We start from the raw sequence: 21,240 nt of genomic DNA on the forward strand, positions 1-21,240 counted from the left end.
GTTACGTGAGCGAGACGAACGGAAGTCTTCCGTGTGCCATATTAACCAATTAAATCCTGGGCTCTTACGTGCCAAAACCACGATTTGGTTATGAGGCACGCCGGCTTGAGAGACTCCGGATTACTTTTAACCACCTGGGTTTCTTTAACGTGCACCCAATGCACAGTACACGGGCATTTTTTCATTTAACCCCCATCGAAATTCGGCCGCCGCGGCCGGGAGTTGATCCCGCACGGTCGGGCTTAGTAGCGCAACACCCCAGCCACTACGCCACCACGGCAGGCCCGCTTGCCATGTCAAAAGACCGCTCCAAGTAGAAAAGGTATGTGCCTAGGAATATGTAATGAAAGCTTTAAGCATGCCGTTATACCATGCACACTGCGCAGTATACCGCTGTACCGCAGTACAACTCCTGCGCCTGTCTGGGCAACCTGGACGGTTGCGCATAATACCGACAGAGTAACAACAGGCAAACAAATCGTCTTCGGCCTTGACACAAAAGTGGGGCATAAATGTTCCACGGTCACCACCATTTCACTCTCAGAAGCCGAAAACCACCTCGCTAGCGCTCTGGGAATAGTACTATATAGGCCGAAGGCCGCGCTGGCCTGATCAAACTTCCTGCACGGAAGAAGGAGTTGGCCCACATATCTCGATAAACATCACACCTTATCTTTGCCTTCCGGGTATGATATCGAAGTATACGGGGCCTCAGCTGGCAGCTCACTTTGCGCGGACGTTGAAAACGTCCGCCTGGCACGACGCGTGGCTGAGTGTAGTTCCACATGGGGAGAACGGCAATGCATATTCGCGGTCCCGTAACGAGTCTTCCTCGTGCCTGTTCACCGCGGTGCCGGGGGCAGGACGTTTGCTCGGCGTCCTGGGATATAACGCTGTCTGGCTGTCGCGACTTCAACGAGTAACGCGCACGTAGCCAGTTCCCGTGCGAGCGTAATCTGCGAAATGACTGCGATCGAAAAGTCACCTAGACATTTGGCATTCAGCGGTCGTTTACTTTATATAGGTAATACGACAGTCCTTTGATACTATCAAATGTGTCAAATGACTCTGGTAATACGCATACCCTCAGTGAAATGCGCTCCACCGAGGGTAGATATTCCACGAAAATAAATCAGCCGCAGTGGCTCACCGCTAAAAACGCCCGATTCATTTCTCTCTGGCTGTGTCATTGCTGTTCTTTGTATTTTGTTTATGTCGCTACGTCATACGCTCCCCTGCTCCAAAAAATTCGAAGTCGTGTTATCCGCATAGTCCAGAATCCCCTTTTCATTTTATTATACTGTAAAAAATGGCTGTGGCTTAGGTAAGGTTAAGCCCAGGATGCGAAGCATACTAGCCTTTATTTTAGTTGTTGAACCACTGTTTAGCCTGGTGAACTGCTGTTGCTTGGCTATATTTGGTTCGGCTAGACGAAGAAACAACTCATGCATTACTTCTTCGCCTTCAAGAGTGGAACGCGACAGCGTTCCCGTCGACCCGCCAAGGGGTGTAAGACAATGGGCTACAGGGCAGCGACTACGCGCCCCGCATTGGACGCGGTGAGCGTCGAGCAAAGCAGCGTTCGGCGCGGCAACGAAATGTGCGCCTGAGCAAGAGACGCACGCCTTAGAAACAGCGCGTTTCTAAGGCAACACCGCATTCACTAGAGGCGCTTTTGTACCGCTTTGAAGCGTTGTACTCGTGGCTCAGTGGTAGCGTCTCCGTCCCACACTCCGGAGACCCTGGTTCGATTCCCACCCAGCCCGTCTTGCAAGAGTTGAGCCAAAGCCACTTCTCCTCTGTCGTGACGTCACGGTGTCACGTGATTTCATGGTCACCGCCGCGCCTGAGGAGCTGGGTTGAGCCCTCGTAATATGCTTCGCATAAAACACGGTGGTGCTGCCGCTTTCAGAACCACGTGCCTGCTTTTGCAGTCGCGCAATTTAAAACGTAAATGCAGCTTTGCTACCAGCTGCTACCTCTGCCCGCCAGCTGTATGGAACAGAACTATAGCGGAAATCAAGCGGTCTCATTGTTCTCTGTCGGTTAGGTCGGTTTCACAGGCTGAACCTCGTACGTTACATGATGCAAGCAGCTAAATATAGGAGGTTGCGACGAGCTTTAGCTTTAGAGGATGTCTATTTATACACGCCACTCGTATACTGCCCCACATCCCGGAGAAAAAGCGGAACAGGCTGAACGACCGCCTATGCCGCTGTCTCGCGCCCGCCACCCCGCCTTCGCATCCCGCCCCATTTCCCTGGGAGACATTCGAGTCGTCGATCGCCTACAGTGTCGCATACAGTGCACTTGTTATGCGAGGATAAGAATCGGCCATTTTAGAGATGGATACCACAGAGCCTCGTGCAGTTGATAGAGCAACGCATACATAACGAGAAAAAATAAGGAAAACAAACTAAAAATCAAGAAATCAATTTTGTGGACGTGATCACGTACGTGACATGCACTTCTTGCTTGCGTGCAGTATACAGCTATAATATGTACCTGCGCTGAAAGCCCATACAAAAAAGCAATACCTAACAAAGCGGGGGGCTCCCGTAAATTGGACGGGGACAGGATACGTCGCTGTGTGATTTGCACAACTGTCCAAATTGTATTGTCGAGTGGTGTAACGCACACAACTTGCCAAAATCTTTTTCTTTGACAAGCGTAACAGATGTTTTCCGCACTGAGCTCTTCCTATACAATCCACCGAATGCAGATTTCATCAGAGGAGTACTCCCCCTGTCGCCCTGCAGTCATTCAACAACTGAAGCAATCATTGCGTCTCAATTAACTTTCCTCTTTCACACATTTGCTTTTTTTTTTCTTCGGACATGAAGATTTTCTAGCCCGACATTTTCTGCGCCTGCTCGGAAGAGCTGCAGGAGATAAGGAGGAGGAGCAAATACCTTTATTGAGCTCTAGAAAATTTTTATGAATTTTGCGGAGTCAGGTGGTGTCTTCCATCTTCTCAGCAATGGCCGTCTGCCCCTAGTCCAGGGCTCCGCTGGATGCCGCTGCCAGCTGGGCCCGTCAGAGATATTTTTCTACCATTTAATTATCGTATTCTACCGACATATGTTATATAGTGCAGTGAATAATCCAAGTTTTTGGGCCCTGCGATACCCTCCGCCCAACGAAGTTGAATATGCACAGTCGGCGTCAAACGTTTATGAACAGCGCGACAAAATTCTTAATATTTTCTGCAGCATGGACACGCCAGATTCGCATTTGCTTTTATTTCCAGCTTGTTTAACGCCGTATTGTTTTGCAGGCTACGGCCGCAAACTGCATACTGGGAAATTCGACTTTTTTCGCATATCCCGCAGTAGATGAATTTTTGACGATGACTGTACCTTTTAGCCGTAGTCCGCCTACGTATATAGGGATAAGTTGCTAATGCGCAATCTCTCCCTTTGAATTTGCGTCTTGGGAAGACTATTCCGGAAAAGAAAACACACATGATGCATCGACTTCGGCTGACAGCGTGCATATCTCGGCGAATCGGCGTGATACACTGCTAAGACTGCTGCCACTGCTACGCGCCAGATATCTGGGTCTGATAGACAACAAAACTGCAGCCACACCCAGCCGGCAGCGTTCGCCGACGCGCTTTTGACGCAAGGAAAATACGCGCCGCAACACGTCCACGTTCTGATCCCGCACTCCACTGAAGCAGTTGATGAAAACTTCCTTACATGTCAAATTAAAATCCGTACACCCAACAAAGAAGCTCTCGCGACAGCTTTGTTTAGCAAGAAAACAGGAAGAGAAGAAAGGCGCCCTTCCCGCAATTTTTGTTAGGTCAGCGAATCGAAGACACGCAGCAGCGACCGATGGGGATGAACTCCAGACTCATTCAGCCGCTCTTCAGCGCGAAGCGTTCTATTCTGTCGCGCTTTTCGTCAGACAGGGTAGCACGCGCGGTAGGCATAGAAGGAGGCTTTTATAATGTGATTTCCTCTCTGGTCATATATATAGCCGGCAGATCCCACGCCCTGTGGGGATCGATGTTATGCGAAGCAGTGTGCGGGGAGCCAACCAAGTTAACGAAACCACCATGAGAGCAACAAGACGTAAGCGGCTTTTTCGTGACCTACATGACACGCATACCATGACATTCATGTCATGACCTATCATTTAGGTTCGTCATACACTCTTGTCCCACTATGCCAATTTTGGTACATACCAACGTTTACGAAACGACCATGAGAGCTCCAAGACGCAGGCGGCTGTTTCATGACCTACATGACACACATGTCATAATATTCATGTCATAACCTATCATTTATGTTCGTCATACACTCTTGTCACACTATGTCAGTTTTGGTACATACCAAGACGTAGGCGGCTGTTTTATGACATACATTACACGCCTCTCATGACCTATCATTTATGTGGGTCATACACTCTTGTCATACTATGCTTTTTGAGGTACATACCAAGTTAGCGAAACGATCATGAGAGCACTAAGACGTAGGCGGCTATTTCACGACCTACATGACACACATGTCATGATATGCATGTCATGACCTATCATTTATGTTCGTCATACACCCTCGTCATATATATGCCAATTTTGGTACCTACCAAGTTAACGCAATGACCAATAATAATATTTGGGGTTTTACGTGCCAAAACCACTTTCTGATTATGAGGCACGCCGTAGTGGAGGACTCCGGAAATTTTGACCACCTGGGGTTCTTTAACGTGCACCTAAATCTAAGCACACGGGTGTTTTCACATTTCGCCCCCATCGAAATGCGGCCGCCGTGGCCGGGATTCGATCCCGCGACCTCGTGCTCAGCAGCAATGACCATGAGAACACCAAGACGTAGGTGGCTAGATAGATAGATACTGTCAAAGTGGCAAATGTTCTCCAAGAAATTCTTCGCGTTTAAAATATTGCCTACCGCACTGCGACAGTGCAACAAAAACTCACACTTATTACCTCATAAACCAACAGTTAGGAAAGTTATGCAGAGAGCGCTGTGTTGGTGATTCCTTTTCACCTTTGTTCGCATACCATCGAAACTCCCATTTTCTCTAGAGGAACTCTAATACTGATCCCCTTCCCCAGTGCATGGCATCTCTCTCTCTCTCTCTCTCTCTCTCTCTCTCTCTCTCTCTCTCTCTCTCTCTCTCTCTCTCTCTCTCTCTCTATCTATCTATCTATCTATCTATCTATCTATCGATCTATCTATCTATCTATCTATCTATCTATCTATCTATCTATCTATCTATCTATCTATCTATCTATCTATCTATCTATCTATCTATCTATCTATCTATCTATCACTAATACTGACCTATTACGGCGCGTTCAGTAGGCTGTCAGCCAAAGTACGAAATGTTTACGCTGAATACACTGCACCAAAACGTCCTTCCATCGTACATTGATGAAAACCTAACGATGCGCTCGCACGTTCTGAACTCTGCGCGCTCCCACGTGTTCGAGGCGGAATTGTTCAGTGCCTCGGGCAACAGCGTTAGACAACAGTGCAGCGAGCTCAGCACAAGGCGAGAACGCAGTGCCGTTCGCAGTTGTACGGTCGCTGCACGGCATATGCGCCGATATTTACAGCACACGTTGTCGTTGACGGGTGTCAGGCGGCTTCTGCATAATGCACACCATCCACGACGCACGTTAGACAAACACGCCACATTTCTTTGTCTCGGACAGAAGCTCGCAGCCGTTGCGGTCGCTCTTTTGTCTGCACTACTCCGCTGGACGCTCACCCATGTTAAGGCGCATGTTAAGTGCAGTCGACATCGGTGAAATCAACGCGATAATTAATTCATGCTTTGATATATCCTTACACTCTGTTGGCTGAAGCATTTATATGAAGAAAAAAAAAGGGGGGGGGGGGGCGGGGGGCTCGTAATTTTGGACTAACTGAGCGCCCCAAGATTGCAAGATGGTTTTAAGAGCTACCAGCAACGATAAGCTATTTTAAGAAGCACGGTTCACTGCGAACTGGGACGCGATGTTGAGAAGTATAGGATCGAATTATCGCGACCGTAAATGCACCGTTCTTAGGCAACGTCATCCGAGAGTATATGCGAGCACCGACGACGACCTACTGAGCGATGAAGGCAGCACAAAGTTCGTTCGCGCCGGACCACAGATGGAGCATCCGAACGACAGCTGCGTCGAGGACGACTAGGTCCAGAAGCCACGGCCAAACCGCGGCTGAAGTACAAACGGCGGTTCGCCTAGAAGGAACGATTCTTCACGCGTGCAGACAATGCTTGTCGGGCTTTGCATTGCGTGCCGGTTTTGCGAAGTCGCATCTATACAGCGTCCGCTAGCAGTGCGCGCTAGAAGCCGTCATAACGCTACATTACCGTAAGTAGCCACTTATTCGCTGCAACAGATAGCGCCTAGGGCTCATATGAGCCGGGACACAACGTTTTCCGGTTTTTAAGTTCAAGCATTTGAGTCTTCGACCCGAAAAGTCACGTGTAAAGTGAGGCAGGTAGGATCCGGAGAGGTTGGAAGCAACACGTTTTCCACTAATGTAGTTCACTTATTGGCAAAACGTGACTTTGCTCAAAGAACTAAAGGAAACGAAATAATAAATATTGCACTTTATTACGCATAATCACTAACACATACAAGGGAGAGAGAGAGGGGGGAAGAATTGCCTGAGGGCATATCCGTATCAATAAACCTTTCACAGCAACGAACGCTGTCCTTTGAGCGCCAGTAATTGGTCATGGTGTAAGGGTTGTCCGAAGTGACAATGGGAGGTTGGTTGGCTTCGGACTCTTAAGTTTGTAGCGCCGTTACAACGCGCAACAACGTGCAACAACGGGGTCACGCAATGTCGACTAAAATTCGATCATAGCAGGTGCTATAGCGTTTCGTACAGATCGCATTACTCAACCTTCTATTTGAAAAAAGAAACAGAAAAAAAATTACTGTCTTCCGTCTCAGTACTCTTTGACCGCCCCTGAGGGAATTCGTCTCGACTTTACGAAAGCAGAATGCACGCAGCCAAAGAAAAAAAGCTTGCTCCTAACTGCATTTTTTATCGACAACTGCCGTAAAGCCAAGCCAGTTTCTTACGTGGCTGCACCGTAATACGTCCTGGCGGAAAGTATTTCTTTTAAAGTAGTTTTTTTTTTCTTATGACGCTGTGCCACATAGCCCTGTTTCGACACATTCCCGCGCAGAGTTCCCCAACGCCGTTCTCCGCGTTATAAAACAAGCCCGCCACCGCGACGGCAAAGGTCGGCGCCCGCGGGAATGTCGTAACCCAGTGAGTGGCGGATGTCTCCCTCGACTCTGCCGCGTCCCGGCGCACGCGCGCGTTTGCATTCAGGTCCAGCAGTGCCAAGGGCGCACTACCCTCCGCCCTTCCGAGAGAAGTGGCAGCGACCGCTCCTCCCCGTTTCTCCGTCTCCCTGCCCCGCATTGTGGACAAGCAGGCTGCGCGGCTACCGCTCCCAAACGGTGGCTGTCGCGCCGGCGCAACGCTCCTCTCGTCAGAAACCACGCAGCGTGGCGGGTGGAAGCCAAGCAAGCGGCAACCTCGCCGCCGCGTGCAGGCGCGTTTTACCAACGGGATTGAAACAAGCGACCACCACCGGCTTTATTGCAAGCGACAATCAAACACGAGCGACAAACACGTGCAAGCGACAAACACGAGCGAAAGCACGCAGACGGGTGCGCGTATGCAGGCTGCCAGTCTCCCAGCAAAAGTGGGACGCAAGCCGTAGCAACAAGTGCAAACAATACATGCACGAAGCGAAAATACAACATTCAGAAGAACACAGTTTTGGACAATATGATGACTGGATATATATATATATATATATATATATATATATATATATATTGCCTTCCAGGTTTTTTGTCTATATGTAACCATGTAACTATCTTGACTTTTTTTATGCTTTCGCATTAAACGGAAAGAAGATGCGCGTATCAACATCGATGCAAGGACAGCTCAAGAACGCATGAACGCACTGTTTTCATTCAAACAGTTATCTTGTCATTCTATATTATAATTTAACCTCCCTGCCTTTCCTCTCTCTCTCTCTCTCCCTATATATATATATATATATATATATATATATATATATATATATATATATATATATATATATATATATATATATATATACACTCCCAGGGTTCTACTAGTACACATAAATACCCAAGAAAGTGGATGGGGAAACGCCGCCGCGGTAGCTCAATTGGTAGAGCATCGCACGCGACATGCGAAGGTTGTGGGTTCGGTTCCCACCTGCGGCAGGTTGTTTTTTCATCCACTTTAATTTCCATTAATTTATCATTACTTTATTTCATTTATTAAGCACATGCAATTTCCCCTATGTTGTACTTGGTGTCAGTGTTTGTTGGCTTCTCATTATATGACTATATATATATATATATATATATATATATATATATATATATATATATATATATATATATATATATATATCTATATATATATATATATATATATATATATATATATTGTGTGTGTGTGTGTGCGTGTGTGTGTGTGTGTGTGTGCGTGTATGCAGAGAAATAAAATTAGTGCACAATAATATTGACGCCGCTTACACAGCGTGTTTGTGAACATTTAAAGCGCGCAATGCGCTGGCAAAGCCACGACCGCCTTTATTAGCCAGTCGTGGGCAAAGCGCTTCGTCACGCCCCGCGTAGCTTACAGCGCGTACTCTGCCAAACGCTGCAGCTCGCGCACGGAGGAAGGCTGCCGCGAATGTGCACAGCTGCTCGCAGGAGCAGCGACGAAGCAGAATTTTCCTCGCAAAACTGAACGGGAAGCAGCCGGTCGTCCGGATTGCCTCGCGTACGGGTCGACCTGCGCGCCTCACAACTGCACGCGGTGGCTCCGCCGCTGCAGCGACTGCGTTCAGCAGAGTTGGTTTCGCAAAATGGGTCCCTTGGTAACGACTGCTTTTCACTGGCCTTTACGAGCAGCTCCCTTGCTGCAACCCTCTGTCAGCGTTCGTTATCTTAACCCTGTATGTATGTGGTGCACGAAGGACCTTGCTAACCAGTGCACTGTTCTTTTAGCCATAATACGAGTGTGTAAGCTGTTCCACGATTTCAGCAAAAATCGGTGCAATGCATTTACGCCGCAAAAAAAAAACAAAAAAATTGTGCAAGAAAGGCAGGCAGGAACCCCTAGTTCAAAAACCTCTTCTTTTCAACCATCCTTTGTGGCCTGGGATTAGTAAAGCCGGGCTAACAGTCCGCGCGCCCCAAATATAATGTGTTCATCAAAGGAAGAAGCACGCCGCTCGTCTCCGATCGATTAAACTTATATAACTTGTCAGAAGACACTGGAGGAGCTCCAAAAACAGCGGTTACGCAAGACGTTACGTAAGTAGCCATTAGTCGGCCAGAACAAAGACATTTTTCGCAAATGGGACATTTTCTTCGCGTATACACCCTTATTGCGAGAAAACTTCGCCGTGAATTTTTCCTTTCTTTTTTTTTGCGTCAGTTTTTGCGAGCGGGAAACGGTGTCGCGGAAGACCACGTCGTTCTGTGGCACGCTATACTTCTCTCGTCGGACTTTGCCAACGAAATGACGGGCCAGCGCTTACGCCGCTTCACAACACCAGCGGCATCGCCTCGGGGCGTCGCGGGCGGGGGGGGGGGGGGGGGGGGGGGTTGAGCACCGCCCCCGAGATGCGCGCACTACGGGGTCGCACTTGTTTTCACGCACCACTGCCTTACACACGTTTAACTGTCGGCGTACGCAGGCGCAGCAGTATATTGCCTTGGGGCAGGGGGCGGGAGGTGGCTGCACGTGCTGTTTTTCTGCCGACGAACGGAAAAGGGTTTATCGTTGCTTACGTGTTCCTCCACAGCTCGTTGTCAGGTGCTACAAAAACTGTGCGTGCTTGTATCGTTCGATGCATCGAAACAATATAAGCATATGAGAAACAAGATAAGCACTTTTGTTTTTTCTCGGAAAAACCAACGAGGCAAAGCTGAGCACTAAACAAATACTTGATTCGGAGGTTATTTGAGGTGCCCAACAACTTTGTAATTGATATGTTTGCGATTCAAGCAATAGTTAAAAAGTTCTCTAATTAAAACTAATTACACACCAATACTCCGTGATGAAAAAATGAATGAATAGAATTTATTGATAGGAAAGACAGAGAGGTCGACCTGAGCCAGTGCGCTCTAGTCTGCTACTCTGTACTGGGGAAGAGGGAAGGGGAGTGAAAGTATTGGGATGGATGATGATGATAAGAGAAGTGGTGAGTGCTTATGTACATGAGACAGTTGCCTCGCTAGAGCCGCTCGTCGAGCTTGGTGTCCTGCAGGAACTTCAACAATACTTTTGTGGCACGCATTGAAATTGCAGTGTCAGGCCATGGGCCGAGGATAGCTTCCTCCGACAGTAGTTGTCTGCCAACGCTGGCTAGGAAACTGTGATGAAAAAAATACTGGCCATACGACATACGACTGCGGCTACTATGCAGTCGGTACGATTTCTCTAGAGCTCTTGGGTATTTTTAAAATCTTGGTCCAAGTTAGCTGGGACACCCTGTATATGACGTAGTGGTTCTGCGGAAACCCGCAAGGTGGAGAGAAGTAATGAATAAAGAGAAAATCAGACATCCACCCGTTCGTAGCAGTTGCTACAAAGGAAACCCGTACGGGTTCCTCGCCCTGCCATCTGCTAGCCCTCTGGTTACCTCAGATGGTAGATCGGCTGCCCCGGAAAGGCGGTGGTCCCGAGTTCGAGTCCCGGACCAGGACGAATTTTTCTTCAACTCTGAGGCTTTTCTTTCGAGGAACCCTTACGGGTTTCCTTTGTAGCAGTTGCTACGAATGGGTGGATGTCTGATTCTCTCTTTATTCACACCTTGTATATATATATATATATATATATATATATATATATATATATATATATATATATATATATATATATATATATATATATATATATATATAGTAGGCAAAGACGGTTTCTTCAGGCTACCTTTCAAACGTAAAGAACTTGAGTGGTGCTACAAGGTAAACAGAACAAGTATTTAATTTCGACAGTTTCGATCGGTGGACCGATCTTCGTCAGGGTTTACAAAAAAATGGCAGTTCGGCCGTGGTAGGGAAGACACCAGACCGGGTACCCGGTCGTTCTTCACTGTCACAACTGTTCCTCTCGGATTGATGTATGTAAGAACGACCGGGTACCCGGTCTGGTGTCTTCCCTACCACGGTTGAACTGCCATTTTTTTGTAAACCCTGACGAAGATCGGTCCACCGATCGAAACTGTCGAAATTAAATACTTGTTCTGTTTACCTTGTAGCACCACTCAAGTTCTTTATATATATATATATATATATATATATATATATATATATATATATACGCACACTCAATTACTCTCCTGGTGAAGGAAAAAAATGTAAAAAATGTAAAGGCAGAAAGAACGTTTCAAAAATCGATAAGGATTGCTTATTTACTTAGTGCTGCTTTATGCTTCATCCGTCGCCCCCTTTTACACTTTTACGTAACAACAGTAAAGCACGTGCCATGAGGGATTTTATGCTCGCATTGGAATGTGCATAAAGTAACCGTGACATATAGTTACACAGAAAGACGAATAATTGCCATTCGTTTAGTTCTTCCGAGAAACAGACATACAGCATAACCCTACTGCGAAGGTTGCTGAACCGCAACGCTAAACAGATATACGGAAGGTGCATTAGGATTCGGCAAGAGCTGTCCTTAGATTAAACAGGGCTGCTTCAAGAGCGCACTGGTAAGAACAGCCAGTGCTCTGAACGCTGATTACAGGCACCGCCTGGAGTGTCCACACTGTTAGCCGCAGCGTTGGCTGTTTGCTCATGTTATTGCCCTGCATGTTATTGAAGTTCCATGTTTTGTTTGCTTGGTTCAAATGCTGTGAAAAGACTAACGACTCTGAGCGAATTCAGACCGACTGAACAAGAGTCGCCGCTTCGCAAAACATTTCTTTTAGAAATAGTACTCAGTGTCCTTTTAAATGTGCGTCACTGCACCAGCCAACAGGCAAATACTATCGCTTGCTGTTACGTGCTGATAAGAAGAGACTCATATGCGTTCATCCTTAATCGTCGCGACGGAGACGCTCAAGGTACAGAGCGTGTGCATTGCTCGAACTGCGTAATATTCCATTGAGCACAACAGCACTATATTCAGCTGCTCGATTTTTTTAATCCTTTTTCTTTTTGCCCTCGTTGCCTCTGTACTGACGCTCTATTTTTCGGGTAGCGGCGTTCTCATGTGCAGTCGCACTGTATCTCTGTGTTTGCTCTCATTTAATTGTAGACTGCATTGCCAACTCGTCTCTCGCTACGGCCTAACTCACTTGGGAACAAAAATTGGTACGCCACAAAAGCGGCAGGCGATATATAAAAAGAACTGAGAGACTACCAGAGCGACGGCTGGCGGAACTGGTGGCGAGTCACGAAAGCTCGTATGTCAAAGGAATTGACTGCGCATAGCGCGGAAGAAAGGCCGTCGAAAGACGATTGCCACTTCTTCATTCAACGCGACCACTCGGAAAACCGCTGTGCACTCGCTCGTCTTGAAATAAATCACAACATGGCATAGAAAACAAAAAGAAATACCGTCTCTATCCGCCTGTTCTCTTGTTCTCGCCTGCGATTAGTGGTAGACGCGTTTTAGGTACGCGGGAGTGGCAAGTGTTAGGTCGTCTAAGAAAACCTAAAAGCTGAAATTCTGATTTTTTTAAGCGAACGCACGCAAAACCGTTGAGAAAAGAGCATTTATAGCGGCCTGCAATATAGCAGCCGAAATTGTGGGAGAACTTTACCTCTACATGAGAACTTTACCTCTGCATATTCACAGGCATATCGCCAGGCTGCACCTCTGCAGCTGCACATGCTATGTACAAAATTATGCATGTGGATTTACCGACGTACCTCGCGAGCTTATAAACATTCATCACTCCTGCTCTTATTACTATTTTGCATAACCTTCTTGTTCACGTAAATAGTTGCGATATATACAGGTTGTTCCAACTAGATTAGTAAAAATATTAAAAAAACCGGTGCGGCCGCTACGCGAACGCAACGGACACAGCATTGCTTAATGTTCTCTTGAGTAACCCAGGCTATTTTCCGCTTTTTTTCTCCGAATAGCCTCATTTACTAATCGGCAAAGATCAGTCGTCTATATTTAAAGGACCATTCCAATGCAAAAGTTGTAGAGCGTGCTGTTGAAAAACATCTAAACGATTTCTTAGTACCAAGGAAGCGGATTTACTCGAGGTCTCCCGGAGACTTCCGTTGGAAACTACATCATTGTCTGACAGGACTCAACAAGACAGCACGCATTTAATTATTCGGCGTATGCGTATACCCATGTGCATACAACCAATACAGTTGCCTCGGTCATTGGCTTTGTTCTCTGCGGAATCGCGCAACAACGAGCTCACATGATGGAGCCTAATATGCGGCGTCAAAGCGCATCATTCCATTAGTAAACTGAATAGATTTCTTTGACTCTTCCTCGAGTTTTTAAAACTAGCACTGTTCTTTGCTCGTTCGCCCGTTTTCGCAGCTCGGACTTCTCCACCAATGGTGTCTTGCCCTCGCCCAACGCCGAGCTGCGGGGCGCGTTCGGCGCCGAACGCCGACTTGAGATGCACGTGCTCTCCAGCGCGAGCTTCGTGCCGCCAGAAGACGCAATGGTCGACGGTGTAGCGCTGCGTCGCGTTTATCCGCCGCCGGTTGCGGGGCGCCCTTGTCAGCTAACTGCGCTTGTTGTGCTTGCTGTGGTAAAGCTAGGGAAACTACGGAGCATGTTTTATTAGAATGTGAAGACGTCTACCCAGCGGTCGATTTAGGCACCACTGGCCTCCTTGAAGCCCTTGGGTTCAGAGGGAGCATGCAGTGGTAAAGCAAACATGTCCGCAATAGACATTAGTAAGAGGCGACTGGAGGATTGGTGGAAGAAAAGTAGGGAAACGACAAAAGACGGAGACGTACAAAAGCACAGTTCGCAATAGGGGATCAGAAAATTTGCGCGTGGTAGTTCATAGTGTTTTTTTTTTTCTTTTTTCATTGCTTAACCTAGGTAGAATATTAGGCAGTATAGTAGCAAGAGCTTGGTGGCGCAACCCACCGCCCCGTTCCAAAGGGGACGCTCATAACATCCATCCATCCATGCGCGTCTCTTGTCGAGGTGCGCCGAAATGTATCCTTCTTCCGCGGGTAAAGCGCATTACAATGGCACACACTTGCCCACATATTTGGTGCAAGTGTGTGGTGTCATCCTGGAGTTTCATTTCAAGTTTATACGTCTTGCAAACTCGCCTGCTACAATTCCTAAACTGCATTATGAGACGCATATAGTAATTAAATAGGGCGTTAATTGCGGAATTTTTAATCAGTGGAGTATGTGTTTCAAAGTCCGCCTCTTCGAATAATCCAGCTCAAGGACAGGAATTCGCATATGCACATCTGCCGCAGGCGACTTTTAAAAAATTCCGGAAAATGTTAAATTGATCACCCCGTATACTTTTTGGTTGCGAGCGATATGAAGTTCATCAGAAACTGGGAGAACACGACGGGGCAGAAATATAGCTGTGAGCCAGGGCCTGATAACGTACTTTTTCCGATCTCGAACGATGTTTTCAGACTTCTGAAGAACTAAACCGACAGCAGCTATCTTCGAGGCAACAAATAATTTCATATTTCTCAAAATGTTCTGCAACTCCTCAGTTGAAGCGCAAAACCATAGATGAATGCTTTCAGAGCTAGTGAATATCGGTTAAATAATTAGTTATAGAGACGGCTATCAAAACTAAATTGCTCAAAAAGACATTGAACAATACTGTCATAGTTGGGCCCGCGTGGCGTGCACTTCTTTTAAAGAATAAAACTTTGACTTTAGTATTCAGGAACACTCTGATGTGTTTAATCTGCAATACATGCCCTTAACTTGCCTTATCATAAAACCTAGTTTCTTATTCGTTAGCAGACGCTCCTGTGATGAGAAGGACAATTCCTCGGGAGAACATGCGCACGACGACGTAAGGAATCCTATAAATGTTAGCACACTAACCATAATAGAAAAGAGGGAAAAGAACAAAGCGTCCTTTACAAACGAACAAGCACAGGCCTTCCACAGTAGTGCCAAGGGTCTCCGGCTTCTGACTTCCGGGAGATTAGATTACAATCAGCCTGCAGAGTTCGCATTTTGCTCCCGAGTTTCTGGCCCGTGCTAAATTTAAACGTCAAACAGCGGCTGTTCTCGCTACGGTTCCACCCGAGTGTTTCTTCAGGCGTTAAACGCCGTGCATAGATATTGCTGGTCACGTTGTCTCCACGCAGATAAGTGTTTCGCAATGGTTTCTCCAAGTTGGTTCTGGCAATGTATGCTTCCGTCACGCCGTAACTACAGAGAGTGTCCCAGCTAACTATAGCCAGAGTTTAAATATATGCGAATGCCACGTAGCTGGACAGAACCAAGGTAATGTTGTTTGCCGTCGCCTTGGAGATACTCAAATGTTTTCTTTTTCATTCCGCCTAATTAGATTAGTAGCCTTAATTATTTAATTATCAAATATTCTAATCAGATGAAAAAAGTCAATGAGAACATTGAATAGCGACATGAAAAACTCCCGATACAGCTTTCTGTTGCTCAATATCTGCTACATAAAAGTGTTTTTACGAGCGTGAAAGAAGCCCGCGAATACACGCAAAGTGCCTCGATTGGCCAGTCTCGCGGCAAGTTAGCTGGGACACCTTGTGTACAAAATGACATTGGGCTGTTACCGTTAAACTAGAACGCGCTAAGCGCGGACGTAGGCGCACGAAAGAAGACAACGGGACCCCTAAATATTGTTGATGTAGTAAAAGAAATAGACAAAGTAGGATGTCAAGTTTCTCATTATTTCTTTACTATTATTATTGTTACTTTTTTGCCACCATGGAGACAATAACACAGTAGCTGACGCTTCTGGTGGAGCTACACAGGCCAAGAGCAAGACCAACAGCCAGTTCTCCCAGCCGCGGTACTAGCGATGAAAGGAACAATTCCTTCAGGTAAAATAAATAGCGCTGTCTGTTTAATTAAGATGATGTCCGTTTACATTCGGTCAATAGCGCTAAAAGATTTTCTAACATTTTATGAAGGACTGCATCATCTAGGCGTTGTTTCATTCGAACTTCTCATTCCAAGGACTTCGCCAAGATTGACAATCTACTGAGCGAGACCCACGACCGTTGGCGGGTCACTGTTCGTCGTTCAGCCGCTATTAGAAACATTGAGGCCTTTATGCTGAGTAATTCTTGCGGTTTCAATGATGATCAAAGCAAATGAGATGAATTTACAGTTAGTGCAAACGCACACACCGTTGATGTCGAACTTTTCATCAAGTGAAACTGTTTTGCACCTTCTGGAAGGTGATTAATCAGTTGTACTTCATACAATTTACTGGGGAAAATGCGAGCTGGTGATATACGTCTACATTGCATGTTCCGTATCCAGTGCCAGTTCCCGTCACCCCCTTCGTGCGCTTGCGCACGGGGCGTTGCTCACCTGAGCGACCTTGCCCCGCGTGATGATGGGGAAGTAGATGTATCCCAGCACTCCGACGAGCAGGACGACGCCGCAGATGACCGAGAAGGCGGCCAGGCAGATCTTGTTCTTGGTCGACGACATGGCTGGCGCAGGTCTTCCGCCGTTTCAGTCACCGCCGATCGGCGCGGCGTCCCGGCACCGCTCACGCCTCGCACGCGCACCACGCGCTGCCCGCTCGCACAGAAGAACCGCAGGCACTCGGCGGCACCGTTGCTAGCTCTCGCCGCGGCGTGGGTCCGGACGGGGAAAGCAGAGATCTGCTCCGAGACTTCTCTTCCGCCGGCGCTTCCAGCACGAGGAAGAAGAAAGAGACGGCACGCGCGGTTGAGGCGATGACGCCGGATAGCGGTGTGCGGCGTCGTCGGGGGGTCTCGCCGCGGTCTGTGACGCGCCTTCCCTCACCTGCGGTCGGCTGCTGGCCCGCGCCCGGCTGCAGCAGCGGCTGATATGTCAAAAACGGCGCGGCTTCCTGCTCAAGGATGGCTTAAGTACGACGGCCTCCTCGCCACTCTCGGTAGCAGCCCTCCGTCGACGTGCCCTTTCCACGATTGCCCCTCTTCCGCCCTCGCTCTCCGCCACCTTCGAACGCGGCAACGACTCTCACCACCCCGCCGCAACAAGCAGCAGCAGCAGCAGCCCTTGCTGCTGGCTCTCCCCCTTCTCCTCCACCTCCTCGCCCGTTGTTTATGCATTGCCGTAGTCACTACTGCATGCACGTTCGTCTCAAGCCGAAGACGGAAGATGCCTTGCTGCAAGAATTGATCACCTGTACTATGCGTATACGTTCGCACCCTTTATGCAGTGCCCTACTTACGACGTTTGTGCACTTTCATTTTTTTCTTCTTTTGTATAGTCGTAATATCAGCAGCTCCTGGCTTTAACCACGTTCGAGTGTGCAGAGCTCGCGACTGTCATATGTTGCGGAGCTTCTATTGCTCTTCATTCCTTGCTCCATTTCTTTTCTTGGTTTGATGCGCTGGCCTTCGCACACTTTACGTGGTCACTATCGCTGGTCTACTGACTAGCGTCAGCGGCGCGCAACACGCAAGATCAGGGTATGATCCTAAGCGCCAGCCACACTCTGTCTGGCCTTTTATTAGCTTGAAATTGAGCGTGCTATAGGCGCGGGAGGAGAAGCCTGATTCGCTTACATTCTCCTGATGTGACGAGGTACTTGGCGAAAGTCGCAATCGCTTTTCCATTTTCCTCTCGATTGTCTATTTGGAATATTTGTGCGGTGAAACGGTTCTTATCCGCTGCCAGCACAATCGCTCCACTAAACACCGGTCGCTTCTGTTGAGAAATTACTCGATCTGCTCACGTATCATCCCTCGCGCCAGAAGCTGCATAGCAACACACGACAGAAGCGCCAGCGATGCGCTCGGAAGAAGCGCGCTTATTCACAATACTGTGCACAAAGAAGAAAAAAAGAAGGAAATAAATATAGAAAGAAAGAAAGAAAGAAAGAAAGAAAGAAAGAAAGAAAGAAAGAAAGAAAGAAAGAAAGAAAGAAAGAAAGAAAGAAAGAAAGAAAGACAAAGCGCAGCAGGGAATGCAAGTGTCATTACCTGAAGAAACATGAGGATGAAGCTTCTAAGCATCCTATAATTTTAGTGATTTACGAATATGTTTGCTTGGGCTACGCTTCCTGTTTTTATTCCCGACAGGTTGCGAGTTCCGATACGTAAACAAGGCATGACCCATAGCTCCCTCGAAGTCGAAATGTAAGCGGATACTACACATCAGAGTTGCTAACGATCACGGTATTTTATCGCAGCGAATTTGTAAAATGTAAATTCGCGCTTGTCGGAACTAACGCGGTATATATATATATATATATATACATATATATATATATATATATATATATATATATATATATATATATATATATATATATATATATATATATATATATATATATATATATATATATATATATATATATATATATATATATATATATATATATATATATATATATATATATATATATAGACAGCAGTACGAGCGAAGCTAAGTTTATATGAGGGCACAAAGTGGGGTACATCACAGTTCTCTATACGAACTAGTAATCCGGGAATTGCTACACCAGCGGATGTCTTCCAATAGACATCTTTTGGCGTTTGCTGTATAGTGCGACTTCATGCTCAGATTCGTCTCGATGTCACATGTATTACCAAGTTAAAGTCTAACGATTTATATATAGCCTCTCACGGTGCCGGCTAAATGAAGCTGGGCCAAGAAGGGGATAAACAAGCCTAAATAAGTGCGGGGCTAGTATAAATATCGATCAGGACAAGCAGAAACCAAACTTAACACATGGTGGTGTGCTCTAGCTGGATGCCCATAACGAAAACTTGCTGCGCAGTCAAGAGACGGAATAAGAGACACAGAAGCGTGCTGTGGTGTGTCCTTTATTTCTCCGTGTTTCTCCGTGAAGATTTTCTAAATTAAGTCTAAAGTTTCGTCGAAAAATGTTTTGTTGTTGTTGTTGTTGTTGTTGTTGTTGTTGTTGTTGTTGTTGTTGTTGTTGTTGTTGTTGTTGTTGTTGTTGTTGTTGTTGTTGTTGTTGTTGTTGTTGTTGTTGTTGTTGTTGTTGTTGTTGTTGTCGCCGTTGTTGTCGCCGTTGTTGTCGCCGTTGTTGTCGCCGTTGTTGTCGCCGTTGTTGTCGCCGTTGTTGTTGTTTTCCAGAAAATTAAATGTGTAAATTAAATGTGTCACTTTTTTTTTCTATATGGGACCTGAGTTGCGCAGTAGTAACTCCAGAACTGAAATGATTCTGGAATCAATCAACCTTTTCAAACGCACGGAATGGAATGGGAATGAAATTATGGCATCATTCAGATACAATGCAATGGGAGCCCGATATTCCGGAATCAAGTTGAATGGAATAGGCGCTTTGTCCCAGAGCGCTAAATGTAGACTTTGAGCGACCTTACAAAACCAGTAAACTTGCCCATTAGACTACGTTAGACTTCGCGAATTTACTGCATTTCTGAATTGAATTCTGGGGTCTTACATCTCAAAAACCACAATTTGATTATGAGGCACGCTGCAGTGGGGGACTTCGGATTAATTTTTAGCATCAGGGGATCTTTAACGTGGCCCCAATGCACGGTAACCAAATGCAGCTCTTTAAGTATCCAACTGCAGGCGACTATCTCTGCCGCGGTAATTGCAAACGAGACGGTATTCTACATATATTCACTTCGGATGACCTGGAAGCCTTTCTTCGCTACAACGCTGGAGGAAATTTAAGACAGAAAAATTTAATTAGAGTTAACGCCTTGAGTTCTTTTAAAGGAGGCATACGTTAGCTCATTAGTCTTGGCAAACTCCTTAACATTTATTTAAGGCCCCAAGTTGCCCAGAATTATTTGATTTAGCAAGAGCATGCTTTACCTACGACCGAGGGATGCCGGCCAGAAACGGCCACGTCGCAAACAGTTGCACCCTGCGCGAGTACGCGGTGAGTTGAAAAGCGCGTCTTGTCTTTCGCACACTGCCAGGTGTTCAGAAGGCGCGATACCAGGGGCTCAGAGAGAGGCGTGCTGGAAAGTGATGCCCGCTCATGTGCCATTCAATGCGGGACCAGAAAAATCAGCACACTTCGGCGATTCCGTTGGCTCGGAGCTTATGCACTGCCACAGCTGCATTTTATCGAAGATCACCACCTAGATCTTGCTTGCCTGCTCTTCTTAAAATAATTGCACACTCACCCGCTACGGATGTATGGTGTAAGATTATATTGTACTTGGCATTACTTAAGTTATTAATAATTCGGGAAATTACAGGCAACAATGCCTTGAAGAGATAAAATAGCACGCAACATTCCCTATGTAATACGCTCATTGGAAATTAATAAAAATAATGAATATCTTTTAAATTGTTCAGACTTCAACATAAGCTCACTTATCTTTATCAATTTTGTTATATTTAATTCATTTTTGTCATTAATTGTCATTTGTCATCAATTTTTTTCGCTGGGCGCAAGTAGTAGTAGGAAACACTTGCAGAGAAAGTATTTCAGTTGCTGTAATTCAAGGAATAGAATGAACCAGCTCAGCCACTCCCGGCATGGGAATGGTCCAACTCTCACCATTCTGGGGAGTTGAGCGGAGTGGGTTTACTGGGATCCCCACTCTACAGAACAGAATGGAAAAGGAAAAAAATAGAGTGAGAAGTAGGGGTGTATTTATTTATTTATTTATTTATTTATTTATTTATTTATTTATTTATTTATTTATTTGTTTGTTTATTTGCAAGGTGGCTACTGGCTTTAGAATATAAAATCAAAGCCCCTTTCCTAAAGAAAAATGGTTGAAAGCGAAGCTTTCCCCAATGCAAACTGAATCAAAGCCCAAAGCCAACAACCACAGAAAGAACCCAAAAAATACCCGCCGTGGTTGCTCAGTGGCTATGGTGTTGGGCTGCTGAGCACGAGGTCGACGGGATCGAATCCCGGGCACGGCGGCCGCATTTCGATCGCGGCGAAATGCGAGAACACCCGTGTACTTAAGATTTAGGTACCCGTTGGAGAGCCCCAGGTGGTCAAAATTTCCGGATCGAGTCCTCCACTACGGTGTGCCTCATAATCAGAAAGTGGTTTTGGCACGTAAAACCCCAT

General features: G+C 46.4%; 1 protein-coding gene across 1 annotated transcript in view; it reads right to left on the bottom strand.

The window, feature by feature from the left end:
* LOC135903901 (lysosome membrane protein 2-like) overlaps nt 1–17,092 on the bottom strand; it is a 76,837-nt gene extending 59,745 nt beyond the window's left edge. Inside the window, exon 1 of the mRNA XM_065434355.2 lies at nt 16,569–17,092. Coding sequence (XP_065290427.2) covers nt 16,569–16,691 — 123 coding nt within the window. The 5' untranslated portion in view covers nt 16,692–17,092. The remainder of the gene's footprint in view (nt 1–16,568) is intronic.
* Between the last annotated feature and the right edge of the window lie 4,148 nt (nt 17,093–21,240).

Source organism: Dermacentor albipictus, chromosome 3 (genome assembly GCF_038994185.2).
Source record: "Dermacentor albipictus isolate Rhodes 1998 colony chromosome 3, USDA_Dalb.pri_finalv2, whole genome shotgun sequence".
Lineage (NCBI taxonomy): Eukaryota > Metazoa > Arthropoda > Arachnida > Ixodida > Ixodidae > Dermacentor > Dermacentor albipictus.